At 34.6% G+C, this 18,292-nt stretch overlaps 3 protein-coding genes and 2 pseudogenes across 3 annotated transcripts; 2 read left to right on the top strand and 3 right to left on the bottom strand.

Annotated features, from left to right (window-relative positions):
- The first annotated feature begins 2,856 nt into the window (after nt 1-2,856).
- LOC148200532 (uncharacterized) lies at nt 2,857-5,616 on the top strand (annotated as a pseudogene).
- A 2,597-nt stretch (nt 5,617-8,213) lies between these two features.
- On the bottom strand, nt 8,214-8,802 carry LOC148200531 (uncharacterized). The gene is made up of 4 exons (XM_088112555.1): nt 8,785-8,802; nt 8,606-8,711; nt 8,457-8,521; nt 8,214-8,366 (listed from the first exon to the last, which is right to left on the bottom strand). The coding sequence occupies exons 1-4, from the start codon at nt 8,800-8,802 to the stop codon at nt 8,214-8,216; spliced, it is 342 nt and encodes a 113-aa protein (XP_087968681.1).
- A 2,096-nt stretch (nt 8,803-10,898) lies between these two features.
- Nucleotides 10,899-15,065, top strand: LOC148200530 (protein FAR-RED IMPAIRED RESPONSE 1-like; annotated as a pseudogene).
- Nucleotides 15,066-15,970: 905 nt separating this feature from the next.
- LOC148200529 (uncharacterized) lies at nt 15,971-16,799 on the bottom strand. The gene is made up of 3 exons (XM_088112976.1): nt 16,680-16,799; nt 16,256-16,585; nt 15,971-16,171 (listed from the first exon to the last, which is right to left on the bottom strand). Exons 1-3 carry the CDS (start codon nt 16,794-16,796, stop codon nt 15,971-15,973), a joined length of 648 nt encoding a protein of 215 aa, XP_087969102.1. The 5' UTR covers nt 16,797-16,799.
- Nucleotides 16,800-17,003: 204 nt separating this feature from the next.
- LOC148200528 (uncharacterized) lies at nt 17,004-17,909 on the bottom strand. The gene is made up of 2 exons (XM_088112975.1): nt 17,892-17,909; nt 17,004-17,516 (listed from the first exon to the last, which is right to left on the bottom strand). Exons 1-2 carry the CDS (start codon nt 17,907-17,909, stop codon nt 17,004-17,006), a joined length of 531 nt encoding a protein of 176 aa, XP_087969101.1.
- Nucleotides 17,910-18,292: the final 383 nt, after the last annotated feature.

The raw sequence follows: 18,292 nt of genomic DNA, 5'->3' as shown, positions 1-18,292 counted from the left end.
GGTTTGGTATATTATACTATATGTTGCATTTTTTTTTATGATAAGGTGTTGGTATGTGTTGAGAAATATAATGTATGTCAATCTTTTTGTACTAAGATAAGAGTGGTGGTGTTTAGGTGGTGTTGATAGTGTAGAAATTAGAAAAGTTAAGACATGGTTAAGTGTAACTTTTATTATACTTGTAGATGTGGTAAGAATGGACTAATACAAAATTTTGAACTCAAAATAAGTTTCATTCACTACGATAAATAACACGTCAATTATACAACACTAAGCTGAATGTATTTGTCATACATATTGCCTCATAATTACATTGGATCATAATTACAATGAAAACACTACTAATAGACGTCATGGATTTGTCATCCATCTTGTAACTACAATAATGTTCATCAGACAAACAACATTAACCAACCCTATCAACATCTTAATCCATTTTTCCAATCTCTTTGCTGATTTTTCCAAATCAATTATAATCTTCCATACCTTATACTTAACGAAAATACCATACATTATATACTTAAGGCAACCCCAAAATTGCTTACCTCTGTTTTTAGTTGTTCTCATAATTCTTAAACTGATACACCAATACTAGTAGATCCTTCACCACCACCACAAACCACAAACCACACTAGGGTTTTGCTACCGCCACCCACTACATGAGGAAGACGAACACGAATGGACCATCTTCAAACCTCTCTTAGCTCAACAACAACAAACACCCCTCCCCCCCCTTCTCGAAGAAGAAGAAGCATAATGAAGTTATCCCCTTTTATTAGAGATTCAATTTAAAATATATTAACAACAAATAAACATACCAAACCAAATTTTATGCCCTGGTTACAATTAAAAGATAATTCACCCATTACCTAAATTGATACATCAATACAACTTAAAATATAATTCAATTTAACCTTAAGTACATTCCTAAGTCAACTTTACTCACATTATCTGGACATGTGAACAGAAGGTTATTAGAAGCACATACAAAAAGTATATTACAAGATCTTGTATAAAAGGTTTAGAAGGAGACTAAGAGATTTGACTATTAACTCAAACTAATGGTGTACAAGTAATCTATGTGATTGATCTCAACAAGTAAAATAAGACAATAGTAGTTGTAAATCAAAAAATTGAATGTTGACCATGGTTGTAAATATGCATAATATCAATAACCATGTTGAAATGTTGGATAGCCACGATGAGATGTTGGAAATGTTAATGTTGTACCACCCATTATAAAGACAATTCTTTGCCACAAGTGTATAAGTATGAAGTAATAGTCGGATACATAGATAGGGATGGAGATATTAATCATACACTGTAGTCAGTAACAACTTTTCAGTTTCATCATTGCTAATATAATTGTTATACACCTCATAACCATGCATATGCTTATCTATGTTTCATTCCAGGTTAATGAAATAGCGCAACCACTCCCTTCATGCATTTCAGATTACAATACAAACCAAATGCAAATTTTCTTTAACATTTTATCAACAAAATGGCGAGTAAGAGTATATTCACAAGATAAACATATAGGTTCATACATTCATCAAATATTAACATAACTTAAACAAATCAGTTCAAGTTAGCTTTTCCCATACCTGGAATTGGTCCTTCCTCACACAGGTAAATCCTTTAGGGAGGGAATGCGTCCCTTTTATCTACTTAGCCTCTCACGACCCACTCCTTCTCTCCTTCTCCCTTCAAATTCAATCGTTGTTTTTCATAATTTCTCTTTTCTTTGTCACGATCTTGCCATACCAAAACTCTCCCTTTTTCCTCAACCTAGGGTTTGTACTTTTTCGAATGAAAAGAATGAATAACCAAAGATGAAGAAGAAATTAATGGATATAGCCTTCACAACAGGAAACATGGACAACCACCACGATTGAAGAAAGGCCCAAAGAGAACACCAAATAGAAGAAAGGAAAGTTTAAGAGCGAGACAAAAATAAAGTCGAAGAACCAGAATAAGGAAAGAAAAAGAAATTCCCAAAAAAACATGCAATTTCCTATTTTACCCTCACATCATTGTGCATGTTTTAAATGAAATATGAGGTGGAGTAGTAATAGGTTGACACGCCTACGTGTCAGTTACACTCATTTGACACGCTCCAAGTAAGCTTTTCTTTAAATAAATTGCAAAGTGATGGAGGGTAAAAGTGGAAAAACACTTACTGGAGTTTGTTTCTTGTTTGGGTTCACAATCGAAATCCCCATTTAGGTTTTCTTTCAAAACCCGATTTCCATGCTTCCCATTTCCTTGTTTGAGGCGCTTCAGTGGTTTATTGTGGACGTTATTCAGGTGCTTCAGTGGTTTGTCGTGGAGGATTCGGTTGGTGTATCGATTTGTGTCGCGTCTATCGTCTTCAGGTTTTAGGTACGGGGTTTTGATTTTTTTTTCTGTCTTAGCCTGTGTAGTTTTTGTCGCTATGTCATATTTTACTATATCCGTTTATTGATGTGGGGTTGCGGGGGACCAAGCTCTTATTTTTGGGTTGACGGGAGGTGGGGTTGCTTTGTCGGTTATGTGTTATATATTGGAGGTGGGATTGTTTTGCTGGTGACGTGTTTTATTATTAGTACACTTTGAGACTTTTCTGTAAATTGAGGCGTAATACGGGTTCCATTTCGTTAAAAATTGGGGAGCTTCAGAAAGTGACTGATATTTTTTCATCTAAGAACTTCATTGCCTGAGGTGGGTTTGGGTTGCTTTACAATGGAACCTTGGCTGATGCAAAATTTAGATTCACCCAAAATAAATTTGAAATAGTTATAATATATATAGTTAAAATTTTAAATTTCATTTAGAGAAGTTAATTTAATAATTTATGTTATATTGATTAACATTATGAGCAGCCATGATTCCATTGGATTATATTTCAGTGGTAGTGTCAAGTTTACAGAAATTGAAGGTAATTTGTGTTAGTGTGTTTCCCTCTTAAAACAATGCATGTCCACGAAGCATTTTCCTAAAACAAACTTTATGCATGCATTAGTTGAGTAATGAGCTGCAGTAAGTGGTTATGTTGTTAGTTCTATGTGGTTATTTGTAAATCGAGTTTAGTACAACAGTAGAAGTTTTTATATTCAATGAGACAATGAGACCCTTAGAAACAATGAGACCCTTCAATACATAAAAAAGGTTTGTATAACAAGAACGAAATCTTAGTTCTAATTGAATAACAACGTTAACTTTTGAATAAACCTTTTCATTTTGAAAACCGTAGATAGGCTATGTGAAATTATGGTGAAGAGTATATGACAGGGGAGGAAAAGGATTAAGCCTAGGCAAGGGAACATAAAGGAATTTTTTTGAGCCCTTGATTGAGTTAACCCAGGTTTGTCTTCCATGTCAACAGTCTCATTTTGTCCTTTAACCTTCCATTCAAAGCACTGAATCATAGGAGCATGGTTGGTCTGTACAACCTGCTAAGCCAGTGAGGTTCCAGGACAACCTCTTCTTCCACTCCCAAACAGAATCAGATGAAAATATTGTCCCCTCACATCTAACAGGCTCTTACCACTTCCCTCTTGATTAAGAAACCTCTCTGGTCTAAACTCAAATGGGTTCTCCTAGTGGTTGGGATCCCTACCAATACCCCACACATTAACAAACAATTGAGTACCACTTCCGTTAAGAAAGGTTGAGAAGGTCTGATTCTTCTACTAATGTACCACTTCCAATCACACCATCAATCTCTTGGCTTGCTTTGTCCATCACATCTGGACGGTTGATCAGCTAGAGCCCATACGATTGTCAAGGCTGTAGTGTCTGTTGGTAGTATTTTAATACTATAGTTGCACTATATGCATGCATTAGTTGAGTAGTGAGCTGCAGTAACGAGTTATCTTCTTAGTCGGATGTGGTTATTTGTAAGTCGGGTCTTGTACAACTGTAGAAGTTTTTATATTCAATATCAATGTTCACATTTTTTGGTGCATTAAGTGGTGATATGGTTAGTTATGCATGCATTAGTTAGATACATTGTATTACAGTAAGTGGTCAATGTTCAAATTTTAATACCACAGTTCCACTTTATGCATGCATTAGTTAGATACATTGTATTTAACCAATTTATTAATCTGAACATGTGACTGTCAAGTGAGATACATAGTATTATACAATCAATTTTATTTTGTTTTGATAATGTTGCAGGATATAGTGATATAGACAAAGAAGTTGGGGAAATGGTAAGTATGGCGTAATTTTATTAATTTAATATTGAATATGCACATTGTTGTATTCAATTAAGTAACATATTGTTTGATTTATACTTGCAGGCTTCACTTAAAGTTAGGCATCGAGTCCAGACACAACATATAGTTCAAGTGAACGGTTGCCTATCATCCTTTCAAAAGGAACGTTTAAAGTCAACACCTTTCAAGTGGTTGGTGGATATGGTTGACAATATGGTTATTTTTAGCCCCATTCTTATAGAGTTAATTAGTAGGTGGGACGTGGTTCATAAGGCGTTTAGGATTAAGGAGAATTTAGTGCCTTTTAGAGTTGATGAAGTTTGTTTTTTTTTAGTTTTACCAAATGTTAGTGAGTATGTTAATTTAGAGAATGATGTTGGTGGCATTGTCAATGACTTGTTTAAGGATGAGGACATCACAATTTTAAGTATAATGGAAAAGATGATGCATAAGACATTTAAATCCAAAAAAAGTGTTGACATGTTTTGTAGGTTATATATTTTGTTAGGTTTTGCAGCATTTTATTTTCCTAGGAATAGTAATGTGATAAATAGTGTCCCTTTTAGTAAACTAGATAACATTAATGATCTAAATATATACAATTGGGGTGATGCTGTACATGGTTTGATAGTAAGTAGTTTGAATCGGGCATGCGATAAATACAATCGCAGATCTTACCACGAAGTTATACACATAGCTGGGTGTGCAACAATTTTGCAGGTATGTTTATACATTCATTTATTTAACTGTTAGGAAATAAATGATGATATTTTTTGAAAGAGTTAAAATTGTTGTCATGAACTTTACAATTGTGGGTTGTTGAACACATCAGTTTGTATCATGTTGGTGGAGGGTGTATTTATCCCCGATTTCTTCATTGGGTTGTTATTAAAGATAAAAGGAAAAATATCAAATTAAATTTTCAACAAACAGAGGTAATTCCATAATTTTTTATATAATTCTTAGATTTGTTGTGTTATTTGCTTAATATGATTTATTAGCGTTGGTAAAATTCTATTTTGTTTTGAAGATATTGTGGGAATGCAACTTGTCTGAAGAGCAATTAGATAATGATGAAATAAAGAAATCACAAACTTACGGTGGGAAAAGTAATCCTGAGTCAAATGATGAGAACTTAGAGTTTGCTAGACTTGTGGAAGACCAGAGAGTGTTAAGGAGAAGAGTTGATAAGCATGTAGAACGGCTTGATGAGTTAGAAATGAAAATAAGACGTCTTCAAGAAGAGGTACTCAATGAAATTCCATCTTTTAATGATGGTATGGGGGGACCATCCACAGATGACAAAATGAATGATTTAGGTATGGAGGGAGCTTCCAGACATGAGAACATTGATTTTGGAAGTGTTTACACCACATGCACTTCATCGCTTTGTAATGATGGTGATGTGTAAGTTATACATAACACAATGGTTACAAAAATAAATTAAATGATGTATAAATGTTTTATAATTGAAATTTATGATGAATTTGTTTTGTATATAGAGCGCTTGTGGAGGTGTCTAACAACATCTTAACTAGAGGATACTTGCAATGCTTTCGACCTCGTGCAAAAATTGATAACATCGTAAGTTCAAATACCCGAAAAGCGTTGTGTACAAGTACTATGTGAGGAGTATATAGAATGGTTAAGATTCAAAATATCTACATTATTTTATATTAATGAAATATAAATGTGAAAAAGATATTCAATGATTGGTTATGAACTTTTGGTGTAGGTTATGTTGTTTGAGACTGCGATGACTGTGTACAATCAATTGCATAAATCAGGCATGGTTACTCGATGTTGTTTCAGTCCATTTTTTGCGATACGTTAAGTATTCATTGATGTTTCACCTTACTGAAGTACACATGTTTGAACTAATGTTACTAATGCAATTTTTGTAGACAATGATCATTGAAAGAATGAAGATTCCTAAAAAAAAAGAGAAGTATTGCAAGCAACAAATTATCATCGTTTCTTCCAACCTCAAAGTTCTTCATTGAATCATTTGTTAATTTCTGAATTTGTAAGTACTTCAACCTATACCTTTATCATAACATTTGTTGTTTACTATATTGATCTTTGTGGTTGTGGTTCTTTAGTTGTTTGTGCCTAGTGTGGGTGATGACCATTGGTGGTGTTATTGTGTCAATTGCCAATCAAGGGAATTGTTCATTTTAGATTCTCTTGGTCATAAGAGGCGGACCAGATATGGTATTGACAAGGCAATGGTAAGAGAAGTTGTTTTGTAATCTTGTTCTTTTGATGGAAGTATTATTTTAGAGTAAAAGCTTTACAATAATATTGAATGTGTTGAATACAAATTTGTAAGGTTGGTTGTTTGCAAGAGTTATTCAATATGATTGATAATGAAGCAAATGGTAAGGAGCGACAATTGAAGGTCATTAAAGAAGATTTGTCAATCCAACCAAATACGTTAGTGACCTTATCCATAACCAATGTATTGTGTTGTCTCATATATGTGATCTTTCTAATATTAGTTTAATGTGTAGGTATGATTGTGGTTTGTTGGTGATGAAATATATGGAGTTATGGGACATCTAACCTAAATTTGATGGCAAAAAAATGCCCGATTACACAACGGTTGGTCTTCTTTAAGTATATGTTTATATTGTTTTATATGATTTATGATAAGAAGTTATTAATTGTAATATTTCACAACTGTAATATCAATGCAGGAGCAATTACAACTTATTCGACAACAAACGGTTTGTGATTGGGTATTACATGAAGGAAATCTTCATAGAAGTACAGTAATAAAGAAGTGTGGAATGCTATAGCAAATGAAGAAGTCGTCAAGTAAGACAACATGAAGAATTTGAAGACACTAAAGAAGGGATAGAACTTGTAATGAAGTTGGTGGAATATGATAGAATATGATAAAATTTTTGTTATTGTTTTTGAAGTTGTTCTATGTATAATGAAGGATCACAAATTGCATTACTTATGTACTAGTACCACCAATGTTCAATGTAGTTACAGCATGTGTGAATGAAAAGGTTTAAATGACCAATGTCCATTTTGTGTACATAAGTTATTAAGTAAATTAGCAGAACATATAGTGTACATAAGTTATTGAGCAAATAACCATATAAAACTTAACATATAACCACTTACTGTACGAAAAAAATGTTATCATTTAAATTGAATTTGAACACTTATATTGTTGTACATAACCAATGCAGTAATTAATCGAATATAGCTATCCATATATCCACTTATTGCATCAAAGAATTTTAACATTGATAATCCAGTTCAGAAATAACCACATAGGTCCAACAACATAACCAGTTATTGCAACCACAAATGTAATGAAAAAGTGTCGTCAAGAACTACTACATTTCATGTATATAACCAATTTGTTAGTACACAACATACCCTTCATCTTAGAAGAACTTAGTGAAACAAAGTAATACAATCGTTGAAATTGAAGTAAAGTATTTTTTATTGTACATAATAACAGTAACAAATAACCACAAAATAGTTAATACATAACCACTTACTGGACCATTACTTCTTTTGGACTCAGTTGTGGCATTTGTCCCTGATTGTTTTGGCCTGCTTATAATTATTTGGTGTAAGCATTGTACTTCGTTGTTTAATCATTCTATTATGGTTTAATACTTACTGAACTGCAACATTGCATGAGAATTGATTTCAATATTAGTCATTTTATAAGTTGTATAGAATTACGTTCATATATAACCACATAATGAAGAAGGAATAATCGGATACTGCACCAATTTATGAAATTTTGTTTTTCAGCAAATGAATATCATATAAAACTTATAACATCACGAACATTACATAAGCACTTAATGCAACATCAATTTGAACAAGCTAACTTTAGTAGTTCACAAATTTTATTACATAACACATCCATGTAATCACACACAATATTCGACAACAAATAAGAACGATAAATCTGAAATACAAGCAAGCAAATTATGAAAGTTTTGAAGTTGTTGCATTTTTATGGTTCTTCTTTCATCCACTGCCTTTAGGTTTGTCGTTGTGAAGAGGTGGAATCAATTTGGATAGGATGTCATCAACGGAACGTGTTGGAGGCTTGTTGGTATCAATTGGTATTGATAGACGTACTAGGTCATTAATTGGGTAGCCAATATCACTTCCATAAACCTGCACAATCAAAGACTATCATTCAAAGTCATAAAAAAGTTCACATTGTATATAACAGTACAATACAAAACTGTTCACAAAAATCTTTACCTTAACAATATTCCTCAGAGTTATGTTAAAATAGTATGTTCCGCGTATTGGTGAATAATTGCAACCTGTTCAAATATTATTGGTTGACTCCACATATTGATGTGGGAATATAAGGTCTATAGCTACGTATTTATGAACATAAAATATACTTACATCTTGTAGGATTATCACACTTCCAACTTTTAAGTGTACACCTATTTTAGGATGATCAATGGCCTTGTGGTGAACAGTTGCTTTTACAGTCCCTGTTGGATCCTGTTAAGAAAGAGGTTCATTTTCCAAAAAAATATTTGAAGATGGTAGTAAAAGTAAATATACATGAACCTACCCGAATTGTTATTTTCATGTCACCCAATCTGTTATGTTCTCAAGCTTTAACAAGACATCGTAACAAAGATACCTTACAAGTTCCTCTTAATGAATCAAGGGTTGAGGTATGCTCAACCTCATGTTTAACCAACAATCCTGCAAATGAAATTATTATTTCGATAATCTTCCTAAAATAGCAAATTACAAAAAGTTTATCAACATCAACTCCCAATTAGGGTACTTACCATGGATGTCAATGAATTTTTCAACCCATAGCCAAGCATTGGAAGTGAAGTCACGATCAAAACTGGCTTTAGCTATGTCACTCAAAAATTCTTGTGTTGGAATGTTTTGATTCACTTGTCGGTTAAGCATAGCTGCCTCAATGACACCAGCAGGGCCCGGGATGACACTGTTATTAGAATTGCAACGGCGAATAAAACTATCAAGATCACTTTCATCAATATCAAGTTGTTCCCATGGCTCCATTGCTCTTTGTTGCTGTTGAAAGAAACAATATTGAAGAAAAAATCAAGTTAAACAAACTAAAACGATGTATTCCCTAAGCAAAGTATTGGATTACCGAGAACGAAATGTAACCACAACATTATAGCCTATGGTTGTCTACTGTTCGTTTCGGCCCTTTGCATCGTTCGCACCCCCTTTCTACCTTTCAGTCCCCCTTTCTACCTTTCGGTCCCCCTAGGTACCTTTCCATTCCCTTGTTCTATACCCTTCGGGTTGTATTTTACACCCATTACATCCTATGACCCTAAATCCTATGACGTGTGCATGAGAAAACACAAAATTGAAGAGGATGTGTGCAGCAAAAGTAACCCTAATAATTAGGGGAAATTTCAAGGGTATACAATAACGAAGGTCGATGTTGTTCTTCACAGAATTAAAAAAGGAAGAGGATGTGGACATAACCAAATAAAATCCATAAGTAAAGAAGTAGTTGGGGGTGAAGGAAATGAAACGTTCCGTATTGGGCATACTTGAACCGTGGATATTGTGCCTCCCTTCCAGTGAAATGATTCGTATTCCCACCCAACCACAATTTTTAATAAGAGAATTGTGCAATTACATAAATTCCCCTATGAAGCATTAAATGTGATTGCTTGTGATAGAAGTCATGCAATGACGGTCCATTTAATGCCTCTGCCAAAACTTAATGACCCACACACTTTTTTCGTTTTATGATTGGAATGAAAGGTAGTGACAATGTTGCTTTCACCACAATGAAGTTATTACCCAACCATAAACCCTAATATTGGTGGGAGATAAGATGACTGAATGGGGAGAGCTCAGACTCATTTATTGAAGTGCATTACTCTCAACAACCATTGCAGTTTTATTAAATAGGTAAGTTATTACAACTTTCTATTCAAAGTAAAAAACATTTAGAGTTGCCTAGAAGGCTGTTCACTGCCTTTATTGTTAGGAATGATATTTGTCATCTTCCTTGTCATTCTGATATTGTTCTCAGTGTGTAATGTTCGGTGTGACAGAAATCATTGCATATTGTACGTTTGAAAAGATTTAATGGTACAGTAAATGATTGTTTCCTCATTGGTATGTGGTTATTTGTTAAACTGGTTATGGACATATAGAAAAATTATTAACTTAAATTAATGAAGAACGATATTAATTAGTCCAGTAATTAACAATAAAAGGTGTATTGAATTAATGTGCTTAAACAATGTACATGGACATTATACATGCATATTCGGATGATATTAACATTGATGAGCAACATGTAATGGTGTCGTAAATGGTTATTTTGTCATTTGTATCTCGTTATTTCCTCTAATGATTATGTACATATACAAGATTGATGAAGTTGAATAATAAGGATGACATTCATTAGTCCACTTTTTAGTAATATCTATTGTACTCCAATAATGTAGAAAAAAGAGGTAGATGGAGGACATATAAATACATTTTCGGATGAAATTGACAGTGATGAACAACATTTAATTAAATGGTTATTTGTGCATTGGTAGATGGTTATTTATTTAAATGGTTATGAACATATACAAAATTCATTTTCTTGAATATGAAGGACCATTTTAATTAGTGCAGTAAGTAGTAATCATTTTTGTATTAATTAAATGTAGGAAAATCAGGTACATGGAGCATACAAATACATCTTTGGATGATATTCAAATTGATGAACAACACGAAAAAGCAGAACAACAATTAAATGAAAACAATGTTCAACCTCTCTCAATCGCTCCAACAATTGGAATGGTTTTTGAAACTGTTAATGAAGTGAAGTTATTTTATAGACAATATGCAATATCAAAGGGTTTTGGAATTCGTACAAGGAGTTCAAGGAAGAACAACAATAACGAATTATGTTACTTCATGATGGTGTGTTCTAGGGCTGGAAAATATGTATCCCCCATTCAGAATCAAATGATTGGACGTCCAACATGCGCTAATGATTGTTCAGCTCGAATGATTATATCAAAAAGAGATGAAAAGTGGTACATTTTAGGATTTGATGTTGTACATAGTGATGAGAGGGTCGCACCTCACACAAAAGTTGATTGCATAAAAGAATGTAGTATAGTACTAGGAAGTGACTCCTAGGTCGTCTCTCAAGGACCAATGTTGTGGTTTAGTCTCAGATCAAACACGTAGTGGGGGGGTTTGAAAGTGTTTTTGCAAGGAAAATTAAATTAAATTAAAATTGGAAGTTAAAGACAACTAACAAAATTAAAAGCTAAAAGCAGAAAACCGAACGGTTCTAACCATAAGTGTTAAAACCGAACGGTGATATAAAAGACCGAACGGTCTAAAGCACTGACCGAACGGTGCACTATAAATTGCACAGAAGTAAAAACCATACGGTAATAACATTGAGACCGAACGTCACAGAGCAACGATAATAAAAAGCAGAACAAAGAAATGGACGAACGACCTCTAACAGTGAAGTTAGAGACCGAACGGTTGTGCACCTAGGCCGAACGTCTTGACATGAGACGAACGGTCATTTACAACAACAAACAGACCGAACGGTCATACACAGAAGTATGTCCGAACGGTATTACGCTTAAAAGCCTACAAGCTAAAGGAAATAAACAAGACAAGTCGAACGGTAATAAAGCAAGACAATGGAAATGAGATTGAAAACTAAACAACTGAAGGCAGAAAAAGCCGAACGGTCTCTAAAGCTGAACAGAATTGAAGATGAGCACAAACCAAAGCCGAACGGTACAAACAAACCGAACACTATGAAAATGCAATAGAGCCATAAGTCGAACGGTGCAAGCAAAGACCGAATGGTCTACAAAGAATGCATGAACAGTAAACACCGCAGAATCTAAACGCAACAGAATCAAAATACAACTGAACTTAAAACGAAAACTGTAACAGTAGAAGCGAAACTTAAACAGCAGAATGTGAAATTGCAAATGGAAAATGCCCCACAAACATAAAACGCCAATGAATAGTAAAAAAAAAGAACTGCAACATTAAAAAGGACGAAATGAACAGTAGAACGCAACAATGAACAGTAAAATGCAAGAGCGAAGAAGACAATGAACAGTGAAATAAAACTGAAAACTGAATGCATCAATGATTTCAACTCTTAAATTGCACTGTAAACAAGATTCAATACATGGAAATGCAAAAGAAATAAAACCTAAACCTCCCCAAAGGTGGAGGAGGAAGAAAATGCTCCCTAAAAACAGGTACGTAGTGGTGGCTGGGAGACCTCCGAGAAATCTGATTTTAGGGTTTTTATATACCCCAAAAGACCAAAATGCCCTTCTAATGGGCTTGCCCTAGTAAATGACCTAAAAAGGGGACCAAAGTCCTAAGCTTTGACCCAACGACCATGTTAACCAAAACTACACTCTAACATTGACGTGGCCACACTCTTTTAGTCCCAAAATATGATTATTGCTGATAACTTCATCTGACCGTTCGGTCACAACTAGATGGTCGTTCGGTAAGCAATGGTCTGCAGGCTCAGGAATTGATCGGTGCAGACTTCCTCAGACCGTTCGGTCATAAGTGGGTCGGACATGTTGTATACCATTCGGTCGGCATGCTCTACATGTTTTTCTGATCATTTGGTGCAACACAGACCGTTCGGTGGATGAAATGCAGCATGTTCAGTAGAGGCTTCTAGCAGTGCTTTCTCAACTCGTTCAGTAGTGACTTTGGCAGACCATTCGTTGACGCTCGGTTTGTAGTGGTCGGCCTAAGTGCAAGCTTCAACAGACCGCTCGGTACTCATTCACCACCCGTTTGGCCAAGTCATCAGAAGACCGTTCGGTCATGACTCTCAAATATCTTCGGTGACCGTTCGGTAACAGACCATTCGGTATTAAGCTGACTGTTCGGCCAAGCCTATGTGTGCACTAAGTTTTCAAACAGTGAGTGCCCGTGTGCTTTTTCTTTCCAGTCGTGCTTCCAAAAATCCTGAACGCTTGAGTGCACCGTTTCAGCAAAATCAATCCCACTTCCTCCACCAACGTATCATCAGCCATAACCTTCCATTCTCTCCGTCCGTGTACGTGGCCTCTTCTTCATCCAAAATGAAGTACCTCGCTGCTGCTCCCTCTCCAGGTCGAGAGCTACTCCCAAAGACAAGGCTGCTGGAATAAAAACCCTTCTGGACGTGCTGTTGTTTTGCTCATGGGCCGTGTTGCTGCATTTTCCAACTCCACGTGTTGCAGCATTTTTTCCTGGCCAAAACCGAGCTGCTCCCAAGCCTTGTTGGACTGAAGAAATGGGTGACCATCATCAACGCCGCTCTCCAGCAAGCTGGACTTTTTCGTGTGCACCCATGCCTTGGCTGGAACGTTCTCATGCGCCACCGCATGCTCTCTTTCTTTCCAAGCACACATTTATCATTTAACCTTCAAATGTCCCAAATTGTATTTCCAAAATTTTCCCTGAAATCAATAATGCAAATAATAGCCTCAGATAATTCAAATTAATTAAAATAAGAATTTCTGATGAAATTAAGCACAATTGGCAAAAACGGAAAAATACCGGACATTTAAGCACAACTCCCTGATTAATTCTAGCACACTAAACTAAGTGAAGTGAATAAAATATTGACTCATCACATAGTCATGATCTTAGTCCAACGAAGTCCAGATTGTTTCGAGGCAATAAAAGAATGAATCTCAACGTCAAAAGAACTCTAGACTTGAATGCCGAAGCAGGAGTTAGGATTAACAAGAGTTTCTAGTCCTTGGTTTGTGCAACAGGAGGTTATGAGAACATGGAGTTCGTCGAACACGATGTTAGAAATTATGTGGCCAAACAAAGAAGAGCCTTATCAAAAGATGGTGATGCTAAGACACTCTTAAACCATTTCTCTTCCATGAGAGAATTAAATAAGGATTTTTTTTACGACATTGATGTGGATGACGACAACCGCATACTTAATGTGTTTTGGGCTGATGCACGAAGTAGGGCAACTTGTGAGTATTTTGGTGATGTCATATCTTTTGACACAACATACTTAACAAATAAGTACGACATGCCATTTGTTCCTTTCGTTGGTGTCAACCATCATGGCCAATCTATATTGTTAGGTTGTGGTTTGTTATGTTCAGAGGACATAGATTCATTTGTTTGGCTATTTAATTCATGGCTTCGGTTCATGTCCAATAGACCACCCGAAGGAATTGTTACGGATCAGTGCAAAGCAATGAAGAAATCCATAGAATTAGTGTTTCCTAACACTTGTCATAGGTGGTGCTTGTGGCATATAATGAAAAAAATACCTGAAAAGTTATAAGGTTATGCAGGTTACAAGGATATCAAGCGCCAACTTAAGCAAGTTGTGTACAATTCTGATTCAGTTGATAATTTTGTTTATGGATGGGAGAGGATGATAACAACCTTTTCACTTCACACGATGAATGGCTTTCTTCACTTTACGAAGAACGACATAGGTGGGTTCCTTGTTACTTGAGAAACAGTTTTTGGGCTGGCATGTCAACAACTCAAAGAAGCGAGAGCATGAATGCATTCTTTGATGGATATATTAACTCACGCACTACTCTTCAAGAATTTGTTAAACAATATGACAATGCACTACAACAGAAGATAGAGAAAGAGACCCAAGCTGACTTCACGTCATTAAACACAACTCTTGCATGCGGTTCACAATCACTCATAGAGCGGCAATTCCAAAAGCATTACTAACATGCTAAGTTTACAAAAATACAGTCAGAATTTAGAGGTAAAATTAATTGTTTCGTTGATGGCGTTGTGGTACAAGATAATTCATCACTGTACAAGATAATTCATCACTGTACAAGATAATTCATAACTGTACAAGGTCATGGAGGACTCCATTCATAATGAAATAAGGGAAGAGAGGGCATTCATGGTTACATTTCAGCGAGACACAATGGATTTTAATTGTAGTTGTTTGCTTTTTGAGTTTAGGGGCATTATATGTAAACATTGTGTTTGTGTCTGAGACAACTAACCAAAAAATTGTACTTCAATAACCACTTACTGAACAAAATAATCAAACTAGTTAAAATGACCAAATAACTATTTTGCCAAATAATAGTCAATTTGACCACATCACGCAATGCACAATAACTACTTAATCAAACCTTAATATCAAACAAATTTAAATGAGGTTGATCAATTTATTGTTGAACAAAAGATGTGTAAGGACCAACCAGAAATTTTAAATAAAATAACCACTAACTACAGCCAAAAGGCTGAGCATTTAAAATGACCAAATTATTATTGTGCATAATACCATTCCCTTTACCCAAATATTGGGCTGCACATTAACTGCTTACTCTACTATTGTTGTCAAAGCACTTGAAATCAGTTATATCATTTTATTCTTGTACACAATATTTGTTACAACCAACCACAACTTTTCAAACAAATAACCACTTACTGTAGCAAATAATCTACTAATTTACAGTATTGACTACAAAACTTTTTCAGTTATAGCTTATCTCTAATGAACCACATGGTTAATTCAATTGCCCTTATAAACAAAAACAACATAAAAATTACGTATTCCCAAATGAAGTTCAATCAACCTGGAAAATAACAACTCAATAACAATTACAAATGGATCATAGATTCAACCTCTATTCATCAAAAAATACTAACAGTTAACATAATTCAAAATAACATTTGAGGTTAACAATATTTATCATTTCAACCTAATATTGTAACATAAACAAGTTCATAAGCTATACAATGCGCCTACGATTTTTTCTATCTAATCTTGTCCAAGGAGTTTTCAAAAGAACACTTCTAACACGCTTCCTAGGTTGAGCTTTTAAACGCGTGTACATGTCAGATTTTTCAATATCCATCTCTTCATTACCTAAAACATCAACACCTTTTTCATTGAAACTTTTTCCAACAACATCAAGTGTAACGTCAAAAGCCTTCTCAGAATTGGACTTCTCCACATCATCACCTTCAATCTTTGACTCTTTCTTAGAATTTGACTTCCCAACAGATGAAACTACTAACTCATAATCTTTCTGTGAATTACTGGTCCCAAATTCATCAACTAACACGTCGCAATTTTTTTTTGAATTTGAATTCCCAACATCATCAACCTGTTGCCGCTTCTGTGCAACAAACATTTGCAGGTTGTCAACCATTTTCTCAAGCTTGCCAATGGATGCCTCTTGGTCAACAATGATAGCAATCAAAGCTTCATTTTCGACAACAATATCAGTCATAGATTGCCTTTGCAAGTTCTCCTTCAATCCAACATTATGATGACCATCTAAGCCTTCTTTAACTATTTCAGTACACATCTCTTCATTGCTTACATATACCTCAGTAATGACCTATACAAAACAATATTAAATCATATTAAAATCAATACAAATTCCAAAACATCCAATTGGTATAACATATTTTAATTTAATCTCACTTCATTACAAGAAAGGCTTTCTCAATTTCTGCTTCACGAACTTTAACATGTATCCAATGAAGGATTATAGGTAAACAATTATTTGTTTTAGCCAACTTCTTGTGACCAAATAAAACATGTTCCATTGCCCAAATCTGTTACATACAAACTTCAATTTCAAAAAACTAACAATTATAAATTATAACACAATAACTTTTGTAACTAACATCAAAACATACATGTAATGCAAATACACAACCAACCACATGACAGTGTGATCTGTTTTGTCTCTTTCCCACACACAATGCAGCATCACACAAACTAGAAACCAAATACTCATAAATAACACGCCCTCAGTTATACTTTCCAATACACGATAAATCATCTAATAATTCAAATAAACCTAAGTAAACTTTTTCACCTCTATTTGGGAAGAAAAACTCACTCAACCCTAACAGTAAATATAATCTACAAACATCACCCACTTCATCCCCTTTTATACGCTTTTGAATTTCTTCATAAACATTATGTACACTCACATCAATCGTGTCAAACAATCTCCTAGTATGACAATCAACTTTGTCTTTAAACAACTTAAACATCTCTCCATTAACCCTAACCCCTAAACCTAAGCAAAGGTCTAACTTGGTGAATGGAATAAAGACAGACCTAACTTCAAACCCGCCCCTCCTCTCTAACCATCTAGTACATAATTCTAAAAGTAGCGTCCTACTCATTTTGGCATCCACATCAATGGACAATAGCCATGCAAATGGAGTTGTTTGTATCAATGTCTTTTGAACATCTGTTAATAATCTGTTCACATGTGCCAAGTATTTTGTCCTGCATGAATGTCGTGCATAAATCTATACATCAAAGTATACAATTGAATAAGTGAATAAGTCAAACAAATCATTTCACCAAATTAATTTTAAAAACAAAATACATCATCATTTGCATTCAAGCATGTTTCTCCATAATGACTCTTCCAACTATCTCTATGGTTTGTACTGAATGTCCATAAAATAAACAAGTTAGACTTCAAGCCATAAAATATTAAAATGAAAGACATACATAGGCACATCTCACAACAAAATCACATTCAAAGGAGCATATATAATAATTATATTTTCCACGTATCTCATTTTATCTGCCACTCATATAAAATAAGTGTAGTACTCCTTATTGTGGAATCACAACATACATGATGACCACAAATGAGGTATACCCCAATAACAAACAGGAACATCAAGTGACATAGATATTTGTAATCATTAATGATGATAAAAATAGGAAAAGGAAAGAAACCAAATAAATAGATGAAGATGGAAAATATTGACGAAGACCTTGCACAATTTCAAATCCATCAGAGGGCTAGGCCTAAAAATGCATACTAAAGAACAGTGGTGAATGAGACTCAGAGTGAATGCTACGTCACAAAGGAGCACACTACCATGCTGCTCTTTCTAGGCTGATGACTACTTTATAACAGTAAACAGCCCGACAAAATCAACATTAATACACTTATTCAACTAGATAACTCAAGTGCAAGGATCAAAGAATGTCATCAAACTTGGAACAAAATGAAATCCTAATATATATAAATCATCATTAAATCCATTTTAATAATTTCGTAATGTCT

Source organism: Vigna umbellata, chromosome 4 (genome assembly GCF_029865625.1).
Source record: "Vigna umbellata cultivar VRB3 chromosome 4, Vumbellata_1.0, whole genome shotgun sequence".
Classification (NCBI taxonomy): Eukaryota; Viridiplantae; Streptophyta; class Magnoliopsida; order Fabales; family Fabaceae; genus Vigna; species Vigna umbellata.
Note: the sequence above shows the minus strand (reverse complement) of the source record. Positions and strands in the feature narration are given on the sequence as shown.

Coding starts and splice junctions, on each gene's coding strand:
- LOC148200529 (XM_088112976.1), bottom strand. CDS start 16,796: ATGGAACATGTTTTATTTGGTCACAAGAAGTTGGCTAAAACAAATAAT. Junction 16,586..16,679: donor AAATTGAGAAAGCCTTTCTT/GTAATGAAGTGA, acceptor TGTTTTGTATAG/GTCATTACTGAGGTATATGT. Junction 16,172..16,255: donor CACAGAAAGATTATGAGTTA/GTAGTTTCATCT, acceptor AATTCTGAGAAG/GCTTTTGACGTTACACTTGA.
- LOC148200531 (XM_088112555.1), bottom strand. Junction 8,522..8,605: donor GATAATCCTACAAGATGTAA/GTATATTTTATG, acceptor ATATTTGAACAG/GTTGCAATTATTCACCAATA. Junction 8,367..8,456: donor CTCTGAGGAATATTGTTAAG/GTAAAGATTTTT, acceptor TTGATTGTGCAG/GTTTATGGAAGTGATATTGG.